Source organism: Asterias rubens, chromosome 13 (genome assembly GCF_902459465.1).
Source record: "Asterias rubens chromosome 13, eAstRub1.3, whole genome shotgun sequence".
NCBI classification, from domain to species: domain Eukaryota; kingdom Metazoa; phylum Echinodermata; class Asteroidea; order Forcipulatida; family Asteriidae; genus Asterias; species Asterias rubens.
This window is the reverse complement of record NC_047074.1, coordinates 12707712-12727791: the sequence shown is the minus strand read 5'-3', so window position 1 is coordinate 12727791 and position 20080 is coordinate 12707712. Positions and strand designations below refer to the sequence as shown.

The following is a 20080-nucleotide window of genomic DNA, read 5'->3' as shown; positions in this document are numbered from 1 at the left end:
AACAAGCATTGTTGTACAAGCGCTATCCCCTCAGCAAAACTAAGAACCCTTTTCTATACCCTCTTGAATTACTTTCTTTGAACGTCAACTTCAAATACAAATTTGTGTTCAAACTTTCAAACTACTTCCCTGGGAACTGAAGGAGGCGATCATCAATACTTTTAAAGGAACTTTTTTTGTTTTTTTTATTAAACTGTTGGTACTGTGAACACATTTCTGAATAAGTTTCTGTAATACGACTTGCGGAAAAAAGTCTTAATGAATAATTAAAGTAAGTTTCATTTTCAAAAACAATGTTGATAGGACGATCGTGTTCAATAAAAGTCAACATCATTTGTTTATTTGCTTTAATGGATGACATGCTGTATAAATCTCAAAATCTGGACAGATTTTAAAATATTTCAGACGTAAAGAGCAGTCATTTTCTGTACAAGATGCAAGTGACTTTCGTTTTGTTTGTTTTAATTATTTGTTATTATGTTTTGACAGGACGAGTGGTCTTTTAATGTGTACATCGATGGCAATCTTCTCTCTTCTTTGACCGGTATCCCTGTCATGTCTTCATCCACCAAACTCATCCTTCATGTCTTCAACAAAGATAGCTTTGTTACTGATCTAGATGACCCATTCAACCCACCGACTGCTACAGCAACCATCAAAAACCTAAGGTAATAGCTGCATTTTTTTTTCTCTAACAAAATCTGCGGCAACAGGCCCGGTCACACAGGCCTCGATAACGAGAACGAAAACGAGAACGAAAACGAGAACAAAAACGATAACAAAAACGAGAACGAAAACGAGAACGTTAAAAATGCACGCCCTCAGATGGTTGAGTGGGCGTATTCTGCGTGGAGCAACTCAACCAATAGAATGCATTCTCTTTGCGTCGTTATCGTTATCGTTTTCGTTATCGCTGCAGTTTGACTTGGCCTTCGAACTTTATAAATGGATTAATTATTCATAGACTTACAAAGTTGTATCACTTGATCATAATCATTTTAAGGCAAAATACACTTCATAAGACTGAAATAGAATAATGAAAACAACAAATCATTTTGTTTACAGGATGCCTCCAGATGCTAGTATGCTATGCCGCTATGGGTTACCATTCAGAGCGGGTACCAATCCTGTGTCCAGATATTTCGCTGGTGTCGGTAGTGAAGCGGGAAAAACCGACATTGTGGCATATAAGGAGGTAAGTTACTTAAAGGGTTTGTTTACTTTTGGAGGACTTAAAACACATTGTCCAGAGATTTACATCAAACTTAAACATTTTGAAGAAAATGATGGTAGAAAGCTTACCTTAAAAAAATACTTGAGGTGATGGAGTTTTTGAGAAATAATTAAAACAATGTCACCAAAATAGTTTTGGTCTAAAAAGAATTGACGACTAAGGAAACTGACACTTCTACAGGTAAATTACAGTACATGTTCAATTACAGTAAGTAGGGATTATGTCATTGCCAAAAACCATTTAAAATGTGGCCTCCAAAACATATTGGCATACATACTGGTGTTTCAAAAGCTTAATTTTACGTCCAGTGATCGTCATGCAACTTTTCAGTCATCCATTGAGAAACAAACGTTTGTGATTTGACTGTACACTAAATTAATTATTGTGTAGTTTGACTGATTTACACAGAATGCACTAAAAAAATTGTTCTGTGCCTCATTGTTTAGAAAGTTTCATTTTAAGAGTATTTTAGGACACCAAATATTGTAAACGAAAAGAAAATATTAACAAACAATTAAGTTTCACAAGATTAAATGTAGACATGGGCTCAATTTCATGGAGCTGCTTAAACACATAAAGGAGCTAAGCACAACAAAACATATGCTTACCAGATTAAGGTTACCAGCCAAAGTACCATGTCACATGTACAGATTGTGACGGGTATCCTGCTCATATTGTTAAGCAATACCTTCTGCTTAAGCAGCACTACCAAATGGGACCCTGATGTTTAGTTGTGTATACATTTTGCATTAGATTTCCCAGCCGTGTGTACCGTGTATCAATCCATGTGATTGGTACCAGTGTAATCAGTCATGCTCCATGGTGGAAAGCTCCATTACATTCACACTCACCAACCTGACTCTGCCGAAGCTGGAAGTCCTAAACACCACAAGGAACGACACAAATAATACTGTATCTGCTTCTGGGGAGGATGGCTTACCTTCTCCGTTCTTCCTGACAGGTAGGTTCGGCAATAATTAGAAATAGTTTAATAAGAGAGTTAATAACGACCCATTAAAGCTAAAGTAGTAGTCCCGGCCAATTGTCTACCTTCCGCCCAGGTAGTGGTTAAACAGCAAGACAGTTCTTTTCAGAACATAGAAGTCTCCCGAATTCCGAAAAACTACTCTTAGTAAGTAGAATATTAATATACTTGGCAAGTGAAGTAGACACACACACACATGGTGTTACCGCAAACCAACCTTAATACCTCACCATGCAATCTCATAATAGACTAAAAGGTTATGAAGAAATAATTCTTAATATGTGGGGGTTTGTTGGTGAGATGATCTTCCCATCAAAGGAACTCGGCAAACTCCCACAAGGGGATACAAACACCAAGCTGACAACAGCCAATTTCTCTCATAAAAACATTGTTTAACGTCTATGATTATGACTTGCACAAATCAAGAAGTTGTGATCAAGTAACTACACGACAATATTTATTCTAGTCATTGTGAAATCAGCAGTTAGCTGGGGATTCGAACCCACAGCCTTGTGATTGCAAGTCCTGCAGTCTAACAACGTGACTTTGTGAAACCTCTCGAAAACCTTAGTTTCTTATGTATCTCCGCAGTTAAGTGTGTCCTAGGGAATGGTCAAGAAGCGTCTTCATCTTCGAACGGTTTCTACATTGACGATACACCAGCAAAGCTAGACGTGTTATTCTACGTTGATATCAACCGCAACGAGTATGAACCAACACAGTTCCAGTCGTCAAATTCCACAATCCAGGTCTTGTGGAGTTTCTTAGACACGCAAAGTCAAATCAAGGTAAGTTACTTGCTTTAATCTTAAATGATGCTGCTGCTTCAGTCTTCAGTGGGTTGCTCTTTCTTACAGCCTTGAAGGCTAAACTAGGAGGTTGGTGGCCAATGACCTATTAGCCAGTGCAGCAATAACTCAAGGTGCCTGATTTCGTAGTTAAGTTGTAATTGAAAGAGGGGGGGGTTTGGAAAGTTGTTTGGATCTCTAAACCCAAGCCTACATTCGTATGGATTGTAAAGGGGGTAACCCTGTTCAGCCCTAGGAGTAGGTGGCAACGGCCTCTGGAAAAAAAATAAATGTAGCCCACACCTTGAAGTGACCTTCAGGCCTTGTGTGTCTGGCGACTTGCAAAAAAAAAAACACCGCAGTTAGAGACTGATCGGACAGGAAGGCAAATTAACTCGAACAGATTTCCGTCAATTATTGGTTTTGCATAGTTGAGTGCAGTGTAGAAACTGATTCTGATAAAATATGACTTGCTCTTTGCAATCATTTAGGAACATTACTGGGCCATTGGAACGTCCAGAGGTGCTTTGGACTTACAAGACTTTGTCAATGTTGGGTTAACTCAGACAGCCTCCAATAGCAACTTGGAAGGACAACTACAACACAATACAACATACTACGTGACTGTCAAGTGCATCAATGGAGCTGGATTGGAGACTGTGGTAGAATCTGATGGTAGGTAACGAGACATAGATATAGGCAATGGCAAATTCCTTCATTCCGATATAATTTTCTGACCAGGGATCTTTGGAATGCATTCGTTTATCCACTCATGTATGACTCTTTCATTTGACTCATTTTATCACTCCAGGTGATAAGACCCTTTGAGAGACCCTTCGTGGATGATATCTACACCCCTGTCAGTTTAATGTAAATCTGTGGATATTGTGTTTTGTGTCCTACGAAAAGTACCCAGACCCTTTAACTTGAACCCTTGTTTCACTCCAGGTGTAACGGTCCTCTTTGAGAAACCCTCCGTGGATGATGTCAACACCACCTCCATGTTTAGTCAGAAGTTTGAAGAGGAAGTCTATCCACCTGACGTTCAGAAGAATGACGACCCAACAAAGACAGGCACCTCCTGGTCCAAACCTGAAGATGAGTCCATCGATCGATATGGTACAACTGTTTTCAGTGTAAAAAGAACTACAATTCTGGCCAAAATGCTTGGGCCACCCCCTGTCCACTTCCCCTGACAATAAACATTCTTTCACCCGTTCCCCGCTCAATGATGACTGGAACGCGAAAGAGGACCGTGAAACAATGCAGAAGAAGACCGTGAAACAATGAGAACCAACATTAAAAGGGGGCAGTGGAGCCCCCAACGAGAAATGGTCGGGGTTGTAGGCTTATATAAATATTAATATGATGGTGTTCATAAAAGAATAAGCCAGCACCAATCTAATGATAATAGCAGTAAAGCCAAACATGAATTGCTATCAGGGGCTTAGGGGAATCAACATTGAATTATTGTAGTTGTAAAAATCAAACAGAATTGTGGAACAAAAATGTAACCAAATCGTTCTGTTTGACAGAGTATTGTGTAAGCAGCTCGGCAGAGTTACTGGATGACATCGTCCCTTGCATGGTGGTTGGCACCAACGCATCCGGTTCGGTGGCTATAAGAGACGGGATGATTATTGTAACGGCTGATGACAGAGAGGAGGTGTTCAACATCACTGACTTCCAAGCTAATCGAGAAGACAGCAAGAAGATGACAAGTCAGCAAGATGCCAAATTTAACATGGAACCTGGGAAGTAAGTCAACCCACATAAGCAGTCAAATAAGTCAACTGTCAGGGATGTCTTACACTTAATTCAAAAGCACTTTTGCTGTTACTCATTTGCCATTCATACAATAAGAAGCAATGCAGGCTGAATAGAAACTCCAATTTTATATTTGGATAAACTACATTGTTATAGTAATTATATGCATCTTGACATATTACCTAAATATGAATTGCTTGTTAACTGTTTCTCAACTCCTAAGCAATTTTGTAGATGTTTTGCTGTTATATTTGTAACCAATCAAGTGTTGGTTTTTTTTTTCGTGTAGATGTCTGTACTCTTGGATTAAGATGTGTAACCCTGCTCTACTTTGTCAAACGCTGCCAGCAGGAACGACCACTGTTTTAGGTGAGTTGCTCTTGTAACCCTCCGGGTAGTCACGGCAAAAATGTAGGCATACATAAGACCCACTGGGAGCGATTGGAAGGCAGATTGTCTCACACGTAAATAACTGTGTTTGGGGCACACTTCTTAGTCTGATGGTCTGAACAGATGACTAGATGTTCCTTTGACCGACAGACTAAAGATTGATGCATTCTCAAAATTTACCCTTGTGAAAACTACATGCATTCAAATCCAAAGGATTATGTTTGTGTGCACACAGTTAGATTGTTTTGTGCACATTGCAATAGGTCCATATACTAATCTTCCATCTATAACCTTGTATTCCCACTTCTTAAAAAAACAATACATTTTCCTTTTCTTCACTTGATATTTCTCAGGAGAGGATGACACCATGATGACGTCAGCAAACGGTACAGATCTCGCTCTAGCATCTCCACAGAGTAACAGAAGACGACGAAGGAGGGCGCTAGACAACAATTTTGAGTTCGCCATTGCTACAACAGGCGGTGAGCCGGGGGGAAATGCTGTGAAGCACAAAACAAACTTTAAAAAACAATACGAAATAGTAAGAAACATGCTTCATAAGGGTAAAAGTACGGAATATCAGATGAGCCAGGAAAGCCATATAATATCTCTTTAATTGAAGGTAAACGTAATTTTTTTCCCATCTTTTGTTATAGAAACAAAGCAGAGCAAGTTTGTTATCTCACTTTATGTTTATGTTTCTAACATATCCAACCCTTCTTCACTATGTGTCCCAGGTCTCCAGCAAGGTGGTTCATTAATTATTGGTCTGCTGGATGGCAATAAAACCAATGAGGATTTTACATCTGATGCTAATCCGGATTATGTCTCCTACATCAGTTATCCCCTGGACACCATACAGAAGACATCAAGGATTCTAAAAAGAAGGTTTCTGTTGGTCTTCTAATCTTGTCTTTGCTTGTTGAGAAAAAAAAATACAGTAACTTAAAAAAAATTATAACATGTGATGGTAAATTAAAGTAGTGTTTTTTGGTAATTGAAATAAAGATATATACCTAGGTCATTATAAGAAATAAACTTTCTCCTTAAGAGGAGCAGAGTATACTATTCGAAACGTCGAGACCAAACCGGCTCTTCTCAGAGCCAACACTCACACAAAAGAGATTTACACATGGTACCCGCAAGCTTACTATTTATAGTTTCTTCTTAGGGAAACTGTTTTTTTTTTAAATAGCAGATTGTTTAAATTGTTCCATTTTCAGGATACGTTTTGTGTATGAGCCTCTCTTCTACGTTACCAGCCTGGGGCAGATCGAGCTCCAGGGTCCAATGATCATCAACCTAACTCTCAACACACCAGGAAATTGGACAGAGGCCAAACCCAGACTGGTTTATTGGGACAGTGGTAACGTTGACTTTCGTTGAAAGTTTGAAAGTTTTAGGTCAAAAATACAAAATGCCGAAATGTACTTAAAATCTCACTTAAAGGGAAACTGGCACAATACTAGATAATGAGTCAAAAATACAAGTGTCATAGTAAGACACAGTGGAACAGTCAGAGTAAACAACTTGCATCAACGGCCTAATTTTCATTTTAGTAGATTAACAATTTCATACACGTAATAATTAAAGGTTTTTTAATGAAAAATGCAAATCGAGTACAAAAATAAGTCAAAATCAAAAGATTTATGTTTTACTTTGCCAAACAAATACTTTGAAGACCACTCTTGATCAATAAACCCCCGTTTATCAGGAGCTCAAAAATATGCAAAAGCAGCTTCACGAAGTCCAATATACAAATTGCACTAAAGACCTTATAAGCAGACGCAATGAAGCTTACAGTAACGCCTCTATTTGTTTCAGATAATTCTGAGTGGCGAGATGTCGCTAAAACATGCAGTGATGTGGATCGGCTGACGTACAACGAGGGAGACAGTCTGCTCAGTGTGGAGGTATGCCATTTCTTCTAAATAGCAAGTTAAAAGAGATTCAGTTGAAGAAGTGATTCAGTTGAAGAAGTGATGTATACCCAATTGCACAAAAACAACTCCATGAAATAATGTTGTTATAACAATCAGTTTCATTTATTGATTGAACATCAAGCTGGGACATGAATATTGTACAGTCTCAACTCGTTCGTCAAACAATCCGTTTCCTTTCTGAGAGTGGAAGGGAAAAAACGGTTTTACCTTGTTTTTAAAAAAATGTAGTGTTTTTAATCACTTCGTGTAGTAGGGCTAAATGACTTTATGCAGAGCTTGTCTGCATTTATGTAAGTTCAAAGAGAAATGCAGCATTTTTGGGGTAATAACTTTTGGTGGATGCTTTTGTACTAGGTATGTGCAATGACTTTGTGCAGAGCTTGTCTGCATTTATGTAAGTTCAAAGCGAAATGCAGCAATCTTTTGCAATAACTTTGGGTGGATGTTTTTGTTCCAGGTATGTGCAACTAGAGGTAGGACCTCTGAAGCAGGGAGACGTCAACGCCGCGCTACAGAGGAAACTTCTTTCTTTAGCCACGAGACCGAGTTTGCATTGGCGGATGTCCTCAATACCATCCCAAACGACCCGCCAGAAATCACTAATCCCGTGGGCATCTTTACAATGGATGAAGACCAAGGTAGATCGAAGATACATCCTTTACCAGTTTCACAAAATGATTAACACTTTTTACAATTTTACAGCGAAGACTTGCAAAACATGGAAATAGAAATCAAACAACGAGATATGTAAGTTATATGAAGCAGTAAGTTTGAAAAGTACATTTAGCCGAAGATTATCAGTTCATATCCTTTTGTTGCAGTCACCCTGATCAATGTTATCACACATTTTTGTTTTTGTTTTTCAGGCACACTGGAATACTCTTTTGAGGCTTCAGACCCTGACGATGATGTCTTGGTCTTTGATTTGGGTCTTGATAATGAAACGACACTGGGATCAGCAACTATCACTGAGGACGGTGCCTTCTCTTTTACACCATGTCCTGACTGCCATGGCAGATTCACTTTCCAACTTATTCGTAAGTATGGCCAGATCCGAATTGGCGGCTACAGCTACCTATGGCTATGGCTGTTGCTAAGTGTGTAGCTAAGGACGTCATATACCTCATCGCATGATGACGTGGAAATCTAGCCGTAGCCGTAGCCGTGCCGCCATTGCTGAGGTCAAACATTGCGCGTGCGAACACGCGCCACGGACAGCTCTAATAACTAAGGACATTTTGCACTGTTATGCTGTCTGATTTTATTTATGTGAGGTGAACCTTTATAGTTATTCGTTATTAACCCACACCTGTGACGTCACGCTATTGTTAAATCGCTCCATTATTTTGCACGAATGGCACTATGGGTACATGGTACATCTATACACCCATTGTGCATACAAGAGTTAGGGAATTCAAATAAATGAAGTCAATGACGCCATGGACCATATTATTTTGTTTTTAAACAGGTTAATAGAGCTACGCATGTATTGCAAAATGATCGCTAAGACTTTCCACAAGTGAACAGCTCCATTACTAAAATTGTTATTTAGCTGAGATTAACAAATTGAAGAACTACATGAAGTCAGATAAATCAATTTCGTGTGACATCAAGTTCAAGGTTGTTATTTTATTTTAGAATTATCATGCTAATACAAGAGGAACTAAATAGTTTCTCTTATTCTCCACACCATGCAAAGCTTCAAACGGCATTTATGCTGATAAAAGTGGATATGATTTTGCTGTTTAGACAAATTGTAAAAATAAAAAATAAAACTAATAAAAATGTTTGTGTATAGGCTTCTCTTCAACAAAAGCAATTCTTCTCGTCTTAGATTCAAATTAATCATAATTTTGAAAAGGTAGTGTTCTCGTAAGGACGTTTTTACATGAATTATCAAACTCATTGGTAATCTGCATGCATTTTTTGGATAACAAAACATTTGCTACAGACCTTATGCATTGACGTCATACAGCCGCCATCTTAGAGGAAAAACGGTGATGAAACAATTGAGGGCGCCCTACTGAAATTACGTCATGTGCATAAGGTCTATTTGATTAAGTCTTTCTTTACAATTTTTTCCTTTTCTGTTCCTAGTGAGAGAGATACAGACATTGGTTGAGATCGAACCTCTGACTACTGTTGTTAATATCTCAATGGAGGTCAACCCAGTCAATGACAATCCATACTCTTATGTCGCTCTGAAGGGAGAAATTGCTGGTAACGGACGGGAAGCAAAAGTAAGTTCTTCTTTTGTCCTTCTTTTTTTTATGATATCCAACAGCGAATAACCACCATTTACAGGTATCCACAATAATTTATAAAAACATAGAGGCCCCTAATATAAAAAAAACACAAGTAAATCAAAATCCACATAAAAACAAAATGAAGCACACCAACAACATTTCAAGGCCTTTCAACAGTACATGCTTTCCTATGGACAGTCAGAGCAGGATTTAAACTCAACGTTTGTACTATCTGTTTCTTTTCAAAACCACCAAAGCACATAATTATACATTTATATATAAATAAGTAGGATTTGAAACTTTGCATGGTGGAAATACGATATAGAAAGGTTTGCGGTAACACCAAGTAATGACTATCTCTAATGAGTTGGGGTGGTTCTGAAAAGAACCGTTGGTTTCAACCCGACGGTTCGATCAGTATGCTCTGATCGTCTTCTGGAGAAAACTGTTCTTTTCAGAACCACCTCAACTCATTAGAGATAGTCATTATCTGGTGTTACCGCAAACCTTTCTATTATATATATATATATAGAAGAATGGAGTAACTGCAAGCCAAAGATGTCCCACCTGCAGAAGAAGTTTCAAATCAAAAACAACAACGAGGAACATAATCTACCCAACAAGTAGATTTACACGTGGTGTTACCGCAAACCAAATTATACAACGAAAGTGGTTCATTTCATTAAAATAATAGTGTATCCAACAGTTTTAACATTTTCGTTATGTGAATTTGTTGGTACGTTTCATGTATATTTCTCATAAATTATTTTCTGATTTGTGTGTGTGCTTCTATCCTGCACTTTTGACTAGTTTCCCTTTATATCTTTTGAGTTGCTGTACCCAAAACCCGCAATCCCGCATTTGGCAGCCATGGAATTGTTGTGTATATGAATAAATCATCAATGAATGAATAGGGTAAAAGAAAAGTGCATAAAATGAAAATTTAGCACATAAAAGTGTTGAAGACAATAAATATTATTTATTTGTCATGCTGTGGTTGACACCTTTTATATTAATGTTGTACAAGCTGATATTCAAATCAAAACCTGGTATACTTTCCCACATCTTAACCTACACTTTAAATATTCTCATGGCAGCTAATAGTCGAGCAGAACACAGGAGTCAACATTGCTTACAAAGACCTCGTGGTCATGATTGGTGCCTATGACGTTGACATCTATGATAACTTGACGCTTCTTATTCAACCACCACCGTATGGTGTCCTTACCATGAGAGATGAGGTTAGATCAATCCCGCTGAGGCAGAACTGTAGTCAACTTTCTCGTAATATCACAAGTCAAGAGATTGTACTTCCGTGTGGGTTGGAAACACCTCAAGAAGCGGTGAGAATTTTAGTTTGTTTTAGCAATTTTAAATAAATCTTACATTAAAAACAAAAATACAACAATTACACTGAAATGATTAGCGCTTCAACAGTTTGTTTGTGCACAGAGCGACTAAAAAATATGCCAGAGAATGTGTTTGACCATGTTTTCCCAAGAGTGAACTAAAAACTACTCTATATTTTTAAAGTTTCATTTTGAGAATAAAGTTAACAGCCCCAAACCCTTTCAAATCTAGCTGCATTGTCATTGGAGACTGCACTGGTAAACTGATTATGTTGTACATACACTATTGACACAATAAACAGAGTCATAAACAGAAAAAAGTTACTATCTATGGTGTTGGGTTATCATTGAGTTGAGAATGCCCGAATCCCCACTCACTGTGAACAAAGATGACTAGAATATAATTTATCTGTAAAGGTTTCCGCTTCATAGTCGTCATGGGTTTTTTTTTTTTTTTTTGGGGGGGGGTGTGTGAAAATCACTGAGTGATGCTTTCGGAGTTGCGTTTAGGCTACGGGTGTTACTTTATAATAAACCAGTATTATTTTAGTATAATATTAACCAGTTACGTTGTACATGCTAAAATAAAATGTTCGTCTCCTGAGACGAACATTATTTACGTGACTCCTCAGCAAGTAATATTTTAACGGAAGCCTTCATTATCTTCAATCCGTGTAAGTTTAATGTAATTTTGTCCTACAAAAAGTACCCAAAGAAACCCTTTAAGATTCACTCGTCTTGACTGCCAATCTAATCTAAATAAAGTTTGGATTTGGTTTGGATTTCAGGAGAAGATGAGTTTGGTATCATCTACGTTTAGCTACACCCCTGATCACAACTTCCATGGAAAGGACATTGTCCTAGTTTTGAGTGAGGATAAATCAGGCGCGGTGTCTCAGCTACTGACGATAGAGATTGCAGTCTTGGTGAATCCTTGCATCAACGAGGGAGTTTGCGGAGGTATTTATTTGATTCATTTCATGTCAATTTCCATTCCAACAGATAATGAAAATAATAAAAGAGTATTTATATAGCGCCTTTATGCCAGGTCTCAAAGCGCTTATCACTAAAAAAAAAAAAAAATAACAGAAACAAAGAACAGTTTTGAGGAGAATTGGAAATGGGGGCAAAACCAGAAATGCCAAAGCTTATAGGCATGCCCAGACAAACAACAACACAAATGGCTTAACATAAGCATAAACAAGTGTATATAAGATAGGTATGATGACGGATGCAATTTCAGAGAGATAGCAATGCACAAAACTTAGCGTGGGGTTCCATTGACAACAACACAGGGTATTGTCAGGCCTAGTTATACTTTCAAAATCTTCTGAAAATTGAGAGTTGTTTTAAATGAAGATAAAGAGAGCATTTGGCAAGGTTTGAAGACATTCTTATCTCTCTCCCTCAGGACCTGCTGATGATCCAGACTGCACTTCTCCAACTCGCAGTTCTAGTTTTGATTCTTATTTCTGCATCTGTGAATCGGGATGGGTTGGTGACTTCTGTGAAATTGACTATGACGAATGCTTATCTGCACCATGTGAATTCCCGTTTGTCTGCTACGATCTCTTCAATGGATTCGAGTGCGCATGCCCATTGTCCGACCCGATGTGTAAAGGGCTTGATTGGAGGTCAGAGTTCATTTAGATATAGCTCAGTTGTTATGTTTCCATTTAAGTTGACAAAATATCGTAGTAGATGAAAACAAAATAAAAAAAATCACTTTGTTGATACCTCTGAAAAGCAAGCTAGTTTAGTAAAGAGAGCCACAGGGTGTGTGTCCCTCTATACTTAATATTGAACAGAAAACATGTTAACTGCCATAAAGGGCGCAGAAAATATTTACCCTACTCTACTTAAACTACTGAATAAAAAGCTATACACAAACTGACTGTATTGCAAAGGAACTATACACAAAAGTGTACTTTAAACTTAATGATGCAGAAGCGTTGAATGTGTAGGGATGGATTTGTTTTTTACTTTTTCTTATTTTTAATTTTTTTTCTTAGTCATTATTACCCCTTTATAAATAACATCGCATGAGAAATTTAAAGGACAATATTTTGCTGAAAAGACACCAAACAAAATTGCGCTTTTTTGAAATTCTTAAAAAAAAAACATTTTAACCTGAAAAATTGTCACTTTACCTTTTTTTGTATTTAATTTTATTCTTGAAGAGTCAAGATTGTGATCGGCGTTACCTGCACTGTGTTTGGATTGTTTCTGATCACTCTGGTTCTTTTCGTCTTCTACAAAAAGGGCTATTCTAAAAAGTAAGTGAAAACATCATATACTCCTGCACACAATGCATGAACTGTTTTGGCACATTATTCAATAAATAACTTTGCCTAAGCATGTTTGCATAAAAGTTACGTGTTACAAAATAGTGTGATACACAACTGGGCCCAATTTCATAAAGCTGCTAAGCACAAAAGTTTGCTTAGCATGAAATTTCTTCCTTGATAAAAACAGGATTACCAATCAAATTTCCATTTATTTGTAATTCTTGTTACTTGTATTTAGCTGTTGTTTGCTTATCCTGAAAATCACGTGGAAATGTTTGGTTGGCATTCCTGTTTTTATCAAGGAAGAAATTTCATGCTCAGCAAATTTTTGTGCTGAGCAGCTCTATGAAATTGGGCCCTGGGGCCAATTTCATAGAGCTGCTTAAGCAAAAAATTCTGCTTAAGCAAAATAATCCATGCTTAGTAAAATCAGAATACCGGCTAAGACTCCACTCAATTGTTATGCTAAGTAAACAATAGCCCAATACCAGTCACAAGCAATGTATATGGCATGAAATGTTGGGCAGTAAAATGTTTAAAGTAAGCAAGCTATTTTCGTGCTTAACCCAATTTTTTGCTTAAGCAGCTGTATGAAATTGGGCCCTGATTAAATGACCCGCAAGAGCTCAAGCATCCAATGAAAAACATCGGGTAATGAATCCGAAGCGGCATGTGTAGAAAACACCACTTTGAAAGTGTTTGCATTGATGGGGTGCATTGGCCGAGTAGTTTAAGAGCATCAAATTCAAGTTCTGCTGGTTAAGTCTTGGAGTGTGGGTTCGAATCCCGGTCGGGACACGTGTCCTTGAGCATGATACTTTACTATAATTGCTTCTCTTCACCCAGGGGTATAAATGGGTACCTGCGAGGGTAGAGGTTGATATTGTGTATGAAAAAGCCTTTGGAGCGCTACGGTTGCCTAAAGTTGTAATCTCCCCAGGGAGCTGAGAAAGATTAAAAAGGAAGTTATCTGCCCAATGACCAGGGCACTAAGCGCATTGATGAGACGGTCATTGTGAAATGCGCTATATAATAACTTTAATTATTATTAATATTTATTATTTATTATTGTTTTGTTTGTAATAGGTCCCGCGTTCATCCCAGCCAAGAAAATGAAGAGCAACTTGTACAGACACGGAGAAGCGAGTCTTACAATTTCGAGAATCCAGCCTTTCAACGTGATGATGACATCGATGCTTCTCCATCTGTAGTGCTGTCTCAAGATGGACCATTGTCTGCTCCTCCGGGTCCCTCTACCGTCTCCCCAAGCACTGCTCAGTCACAGGGGTCACCACTGGGCTCCTCGGCATCCATGAGGTCCGATGAGTACAAGTCTGGAAGACCCCGCTCTCGTAACGGCCGATCAAACTCTGTGGGAGTTGCACCGTTGACCGCTGCGGAAGTCCCCGTACTGGATGATGTTGAAACTCCTCGCTTCAAGTCCGGAAGATCCAGCTCTCGTTTCGGCCGATCAAACTCCGTAGGAGTTGCACCGTTGACTGATGCAGAAGCAAATTACCCCGTACATGATGATGTTGAAACTCCCGACTCCAAGCCCGAAGCAGGGCCCTCTAACGAGAGCCCAGTCCACGCTGAGAAATGGGCGGATACCACAATGCCGAAGGGTGGCGGCCCCGGAGATGAAGTCAACGCCGTGGAGATGTTGGAGTGGAACAGCGTCACATGCCGTTCGGGAAGACCGGGACAGGTTGCTGATGGTGAGGTCACAGGCACAGGGTGTTGGTTCGGGTCTTCCTCGAGAGATGGTCCAATCTCTTCGAAAGAGGAGACAACTGGCTCTCCGATTCAGGTATGAAAAGAGGGAGGAGATGTTTCTCTAGAATTATCCTCGCACCTGATTTGACTACCCACTGCTGTTTCTAGGTTAGGCTTGAGTGAGTAGTAGTCATGTTTCAAGCCGGTGTCCAAGAGAATTCGGTCCGTCGGAGATTTGATCCCCCAATGGGAAATTAACATGGGCTGAGGAGGAGGGTTCAAAAGAGGGCGTTACCAGAAGTAGTTTGTACACAGTTTGCCATAATGGGGGGAACCGAGTCTCCGGGGGGACAGAATCTCCTGCCACATCGGTAATATATTACCGTCTTACAAGTTACTACTGCGTTTCTTAACGTGGCGAGTCATATTACAGGTGGATTGGTAGCGCTTTCCATCATGGCCGCCACACGAAGAAGCGACTTCTTCAATGAGTAGTCGAGTTGGGTTCTCCTCGAAACAACAAAACAAAAACTCTTAAGAAATGTGTTAGACAATGTGGAGCCGATACGAAAAAAAAAAAAATACTACACGTTGTGCTGAAACTTGCAGAATCCAGTCTTAAAAGTTGTTCTTTATTCAAATTTGTCTTTTTCAGCTTCCTGGATCTATGGTCAGCATCAAAGAAGACGAAATGAATCCTGAAGATATTGAAGAAACAGATATGGAATAGTCATCTTAGATTCTTCGCAGTGGTAGTTCAAAAATGTTTCTATCAAGATATTTGAAACAACATTAATCATTGCTCAACAAGCAAAACACAAGGTTTATTTTAATAAACCTCACATAAAACTTATTGCAAAAAAATAATTAAACAATATATCACATTGGAGAGAAACACATTCGGATGCATACAAAAACTACAAAAAAAGGTTAACAAAGTTAACCCAAATTCAAAAACACTGTGTGATCAAATGTTTCAATTTTAAGCTTTAAGATTCTTCGAGGGATCACATCACAACAAAGCAGATATATAAATCAAATTTTAAAACAAATAAAACAAGTTGAAAAATGCACCTTGCTCTATGAAAAAAATTGATTCTCCTTACAATTTGGGCCTAAAATCGAAAGACTTTTTATCAAAAGTAAACATTTTCTTGGTTGACATTTTTATTTTTTAAAGTAAAACATGTTCAATTATTGAGTAAGAGACATCATAAGGACAAAAAACAAGCTGAATGGAGATTGGCTTGACACACTACCCCAAGAAATGACAACAGATGGACAACTAGTATAATGGACTGCAACCAAGGACAGGGAAAAGGACAAGAGGTAGACAGAGAGTTTATTCAATGTTTTCCCTGGTGTGTTGTGTGGTGATTTAAGATTGTGATGCCAATGAAAAAAAAAAACCGTGCCGGTGCCTCTGAAAATAATACACTTTTATTGATTTTTGATCACACTGAGTTCATTGCACTAATAGACGTCACTTAAACGATGGAACAAAACCTTGAATATCGAAACGTGTGCCAAATGCATGAGGTCAAACAATTCTAGACATTAGCTTAGTATGTAAGGAAGTCAATTAGATGCACGAATTATTGGGAAGTACACAGACAATGATTTTAAATATACCCTAGATAGTGTAGGATACGGGCTTTCAGACATTATTTTACGTATAAATTAGACTTACAGTTCAAACAAGATGTTTTAACGTTTCTGAATCTGATTAAGCTCAAGAATATACCTTTTATGACATCATTAAGTAGGGCGCCCTCGTGTTGAGGTCAAATAAATGTACCCATCTTTCCGTAGACTGGTTCCCGTCTTTATCCGCAAAATAAAGACATGCACTGATTTTATCAACCCAATGGTTTCATTAGATAAAGCAATGGCGCACGATATTCAAATTTGACACCTTTTGTTCTGCTAGGTTGCTCTTGGAGTTTTGGGCTTTATTGCTAAGCGAGGCAAAGTGTAGCTTGAACATCTGACGTTACACTTCGAAACTGGTGAATTACACCATAATTATACCTGCCTTGATTAGCGCCTGGTGGATCCTGCCAGATGAACCTTTGACCTCACATCCATTTCACACGAAGATTAACAGTCAATTCACATGTATATGTGCACATGGTTAATTAAACCACATTTAATTTTATGCAACATAATGCACACTCAGCATGTAGCAGGCAATCAAAAGTGCGCAGATACACAACATCACATTAGACCAATCATAACACAGGCATGATAGATTACGTCACTGCATTTGTATCCAGTGAAATCATATACATTGTACACGTAAAGTGTCCAATGAAATCATTTCGCCTGTTGCAACCAAACCATTCCGTGCAGCCTAGTACGTGTGTTGATAAATGATAACGCCAAACGCCGCGCATATTATGCACAGTTTCTGCATTATGAGAAGAGGCGTGATAAATTCCGGCATAAAGTATATTAATAAAGGAGAATTATTCTACGCCTTGTTTGATTTTAATCTCATAAAAACCAAATTATTGGAAAGGTATTTTACTCAGAATGGAGAGATTTTATAGACCAAGTAACCCTTCTGCACAAAAGTATGTACATTCCATGTAGTTTTCCTGCCAGGCAAGACACTGAACTGGTCATGTGGAAACAAATGACAAGTTGTCTATTAATTTACACAGAAATAGAAGAGATTTTGGGGGTTGATCAAAGAATTGACTAGAGTGGGATTCGAACCAACGACCTCCGGATTAACGTGCCGGCCAACTGAGCTATCTAGCCCTATGTTGGCTGTGTCCCTATTTTGTCAATATCTTTGTTCGGGGGTGCCAGTCAAAAGCCATACAACCGTTAACTGCCGTGTAGCCAGGGATCACACCCAAATTACGATACAACCTGGGAAGCGGCAGCTAGGGGATCACCTTAAGGGGATGCGACTTTTTGTTTCAGATATCATCAATATAAACCACAAGGGAAATTGACTGGGTAAATTTTGAAATGATTTTGGGGGCTGAAAAAAGAAATAGAAGACTTAAAAAAACAAGTAACAGCTGACCAAGTTTTGCGATGTGCATCCGTTCTGCATATCAACAATTAGACCGCGCAGTTTCAATACAATCTAAGATTGTATTTGTGTGATCATGTAGTAGTGTTATGGATAAGTTACATGGTTTATTGATTTACATTGAAGTGAATTATTTTACTCAGAAAGGTTATTGTTTTTTAATTGTTATACACAGAAATTGTTAGGACAAAGTATAAGACATCAAAGGAACAAACTAACATCGTAAATCACGTAAATTCAACTTATCTGGTGATTTTTTGTAAGTCAGGGCAAACAATTTATAGAAAAACGCAAAGATAAGTGTGTTAACCTTGCCATGCTGCCGATGTCCTTTGTTTTAAACCAATTTTAATTAATTTGGTTGAGAATAAAAGTGTTTCTAAGCAAATCAAACTCTTTGTCATGATCATTTTTGTTTTGAACTTCTTATTAATAGTAAGGGTAAGCGCTGAAAAATAAATTAATTAAATACACTATAATAATATGTTACGAGGCAGAAAGAATTGTTGCCTAAAACTTGCCCGGATAAATAAAATCATGATCGGCCGCAAGAGGGGTAATCATGGATAATACGCAATAAACATAAATGAAATGACAAAGCCAGTCGATAATACCGACAATTACATTTATGAGACTTTCTGGGGAACAGAACATTAATGCAGCTCATTGTAAAGCCGTAAGTGGGCCCAATCTCATGTCCCTATACTTATTATCGTAAGCAAAGTAGCAGAGTGATTAATGCTACGATCTACAACATACATTGTTGGACAATGTTATGTTGAGAACAATCCAAAGAATGAAGACGATTTCAACAAATACCATACGGAGGAACTGACCATGCCACGATTCACGCAACAGCCATGTGGAGCGTACTCCGGATCAGTGCACCTAAAGAAAAGACAAGTATAACATCACAAAATGAATGGTCGCAAAACAAAATGGCAGACTGACACAAGAACCTTTCTCCATGCATGAAAAGCGAATGTACGCCCATATTCATGGAGTTTTACACAATGATGTAGGCCTAGCGTACATGGTGTTGGGTGTGACATTGTCGAACTATCTGGGGAGTATTATTATCGTGTCTCAACGTGGCCTGCAATTCTACTGAAGGGATGACTATCCCATGGTACAACAAGTCACTCACTTTTTATTCGAGAGCCCGTCAACCATCATCCGTGGGCAGCCCAAGCGACGGTTGGACTCCCCCGTTGCATACAGTGGCACCGACGTCCTCCCAGGGCGAGGTCAGCCCCCATCAATTGCTCGATCCCAGATTTCATCGGGCTCCCTCTAGGGCCCAATTTCATAGAGCTGCTAAGCACAAGAATTTGTTTAGCATGAAATTTCTTCCTTGATAAAAACAGGATTTATACCAACCAAATTTCCACGTGATTTTCAGGATAAGCAAACAACAGCTGAATACCAGTAACAAGCAATATGCAACATGTGGAAATTTGGTTGGTAATCCTGTTTTTATCAAGGAAGAAACTTCATGCTTAGCAAACTGTTGTGCTTAGCAGGGCTATGAAATTGGGCCCGGATGGGACCGGTTATACAAACTGATGAACATCCGGGCTGCGCGCATCCGGGTTATTATACTTCCGCGCGTTACGGTACTATAGCTGGTCGGATATCAAAAGCATTCCAAAGAGCTGGTATGCGAGGAACAAAGGGAGGTATTTGGACAATATTGCTATCGGAAAACGAGTTGCAGAAGTGCACAGGCCCCCTATGGGTCATTCTAGTTTGTGACTTCGCTTCAGTTTTAGGAACACAGTTGAACTTGAAATATATCAGCATATTTTGTAGAGCTGCAAGATCATTTGAAACACATGAAACGAAACAGCCGAAGATTGCCTAGAAAAAAACTTTTTATTTACCTTCTGGGTTTATAAGGACACACACATTAAAAACACATTTTTATACCCCCATATTTTCCCCCAAAAAAATACAATTTGTAAACAATTTTTTAGGGTAACTCTAATTTCGAACACTGCTCAAAATTAGTTATGTTAACATTGTTGTATATAACCTAAATATTCAGATTAACAACAATAACATAAATATCACCCATGCTTTTAAAGCTTGTGATAAATAATAAAATAATGAATAACTGTCATAATAAAGCAAACTTCTGTTGTATAGCTACTCTACTCAATGATGATATAATAACTGTCTTGGAATTAATAAAACAAAAGACTTTTTGAAGGCTACTTCCAATAGATCATTTAGGAAAGAGCTATCTGGCAAAAAATAAGGCTGCGTGGAAAAACAATCAGAAAGAGTAAGACAGTATAAGAAACAGGATTACATGCAGAGAAA

At 38.4% G+C, this 20080-nt stretch overlaps 1 protein-coding gene across 1 annotated transcript in view; it reads left to right on the top strand.

The window, feature by feature from the left end:
* The window catches only part of LOC117298529, a 106123-nt gene extending 88868 nt beyond the window's left edge, over positions 1-17255 (top strand). The window contains exons 113-133 of the mRNA XM_033781832.1: positions 490-668; positions 1066-1195; positions 1988-2195; positions 2811-3007; positions 3499-3682; positions 3956-4126; positions 4543-4765; positions 5064-5143; positions 5518-5646; positions 5902-6052; positions 6388-6530; positions 6989-7077; positions 7565-7745; positions 7974-8144; positions 9205-9347; positions 10451-10696; positions 11491-11662; positions 12114-12336; positions 12883-12978; positions 14077-14800; positions 15362-17255. Coding sequence (XP_033637723.1) covers positions 490-668; positions 1066-1195; positions 1988-2195; positions 2811-3007; positions 3499-3682; positions 3956-4126; positions 4543-4765; positions 5064-5143; positions 5518-5646; positions 5902-6052; positions 6388-6530; positions 6989-7077; positions 7565-7745; positions 7974-8144; positions 9205-9347; positions 10451-10696; positions 11491-11662; positions 12114-12336; positions 12883-12978; positions 14077-14800; positions 15362-15436 — 3915 coding nt within the window. The 3' untranslated portion in view covers positions 15437-17255. The remainder of the gene's footprint in view (positions 1-489; positions 669-1065; positions 1196-1987; positions 2196-2810; positions 3008-3498; positions 3683-3955; positions 4127-4542; positions 4766-5063; positions 5144-5517; positions 5647-5901; positions 6053-6387; positions 6531-6988; positions 7078-7564; positions 7746-7973; positions 8145-9204; positions 9348-10450; positions 10697-11490; positions 11663-12113; positions 12337-12882; positions 12979-14076; positions 14801-15361) is intronic.
* The last annotated feature ends 2825 nt before the right edge of the window (positions 17256-20080 follow it).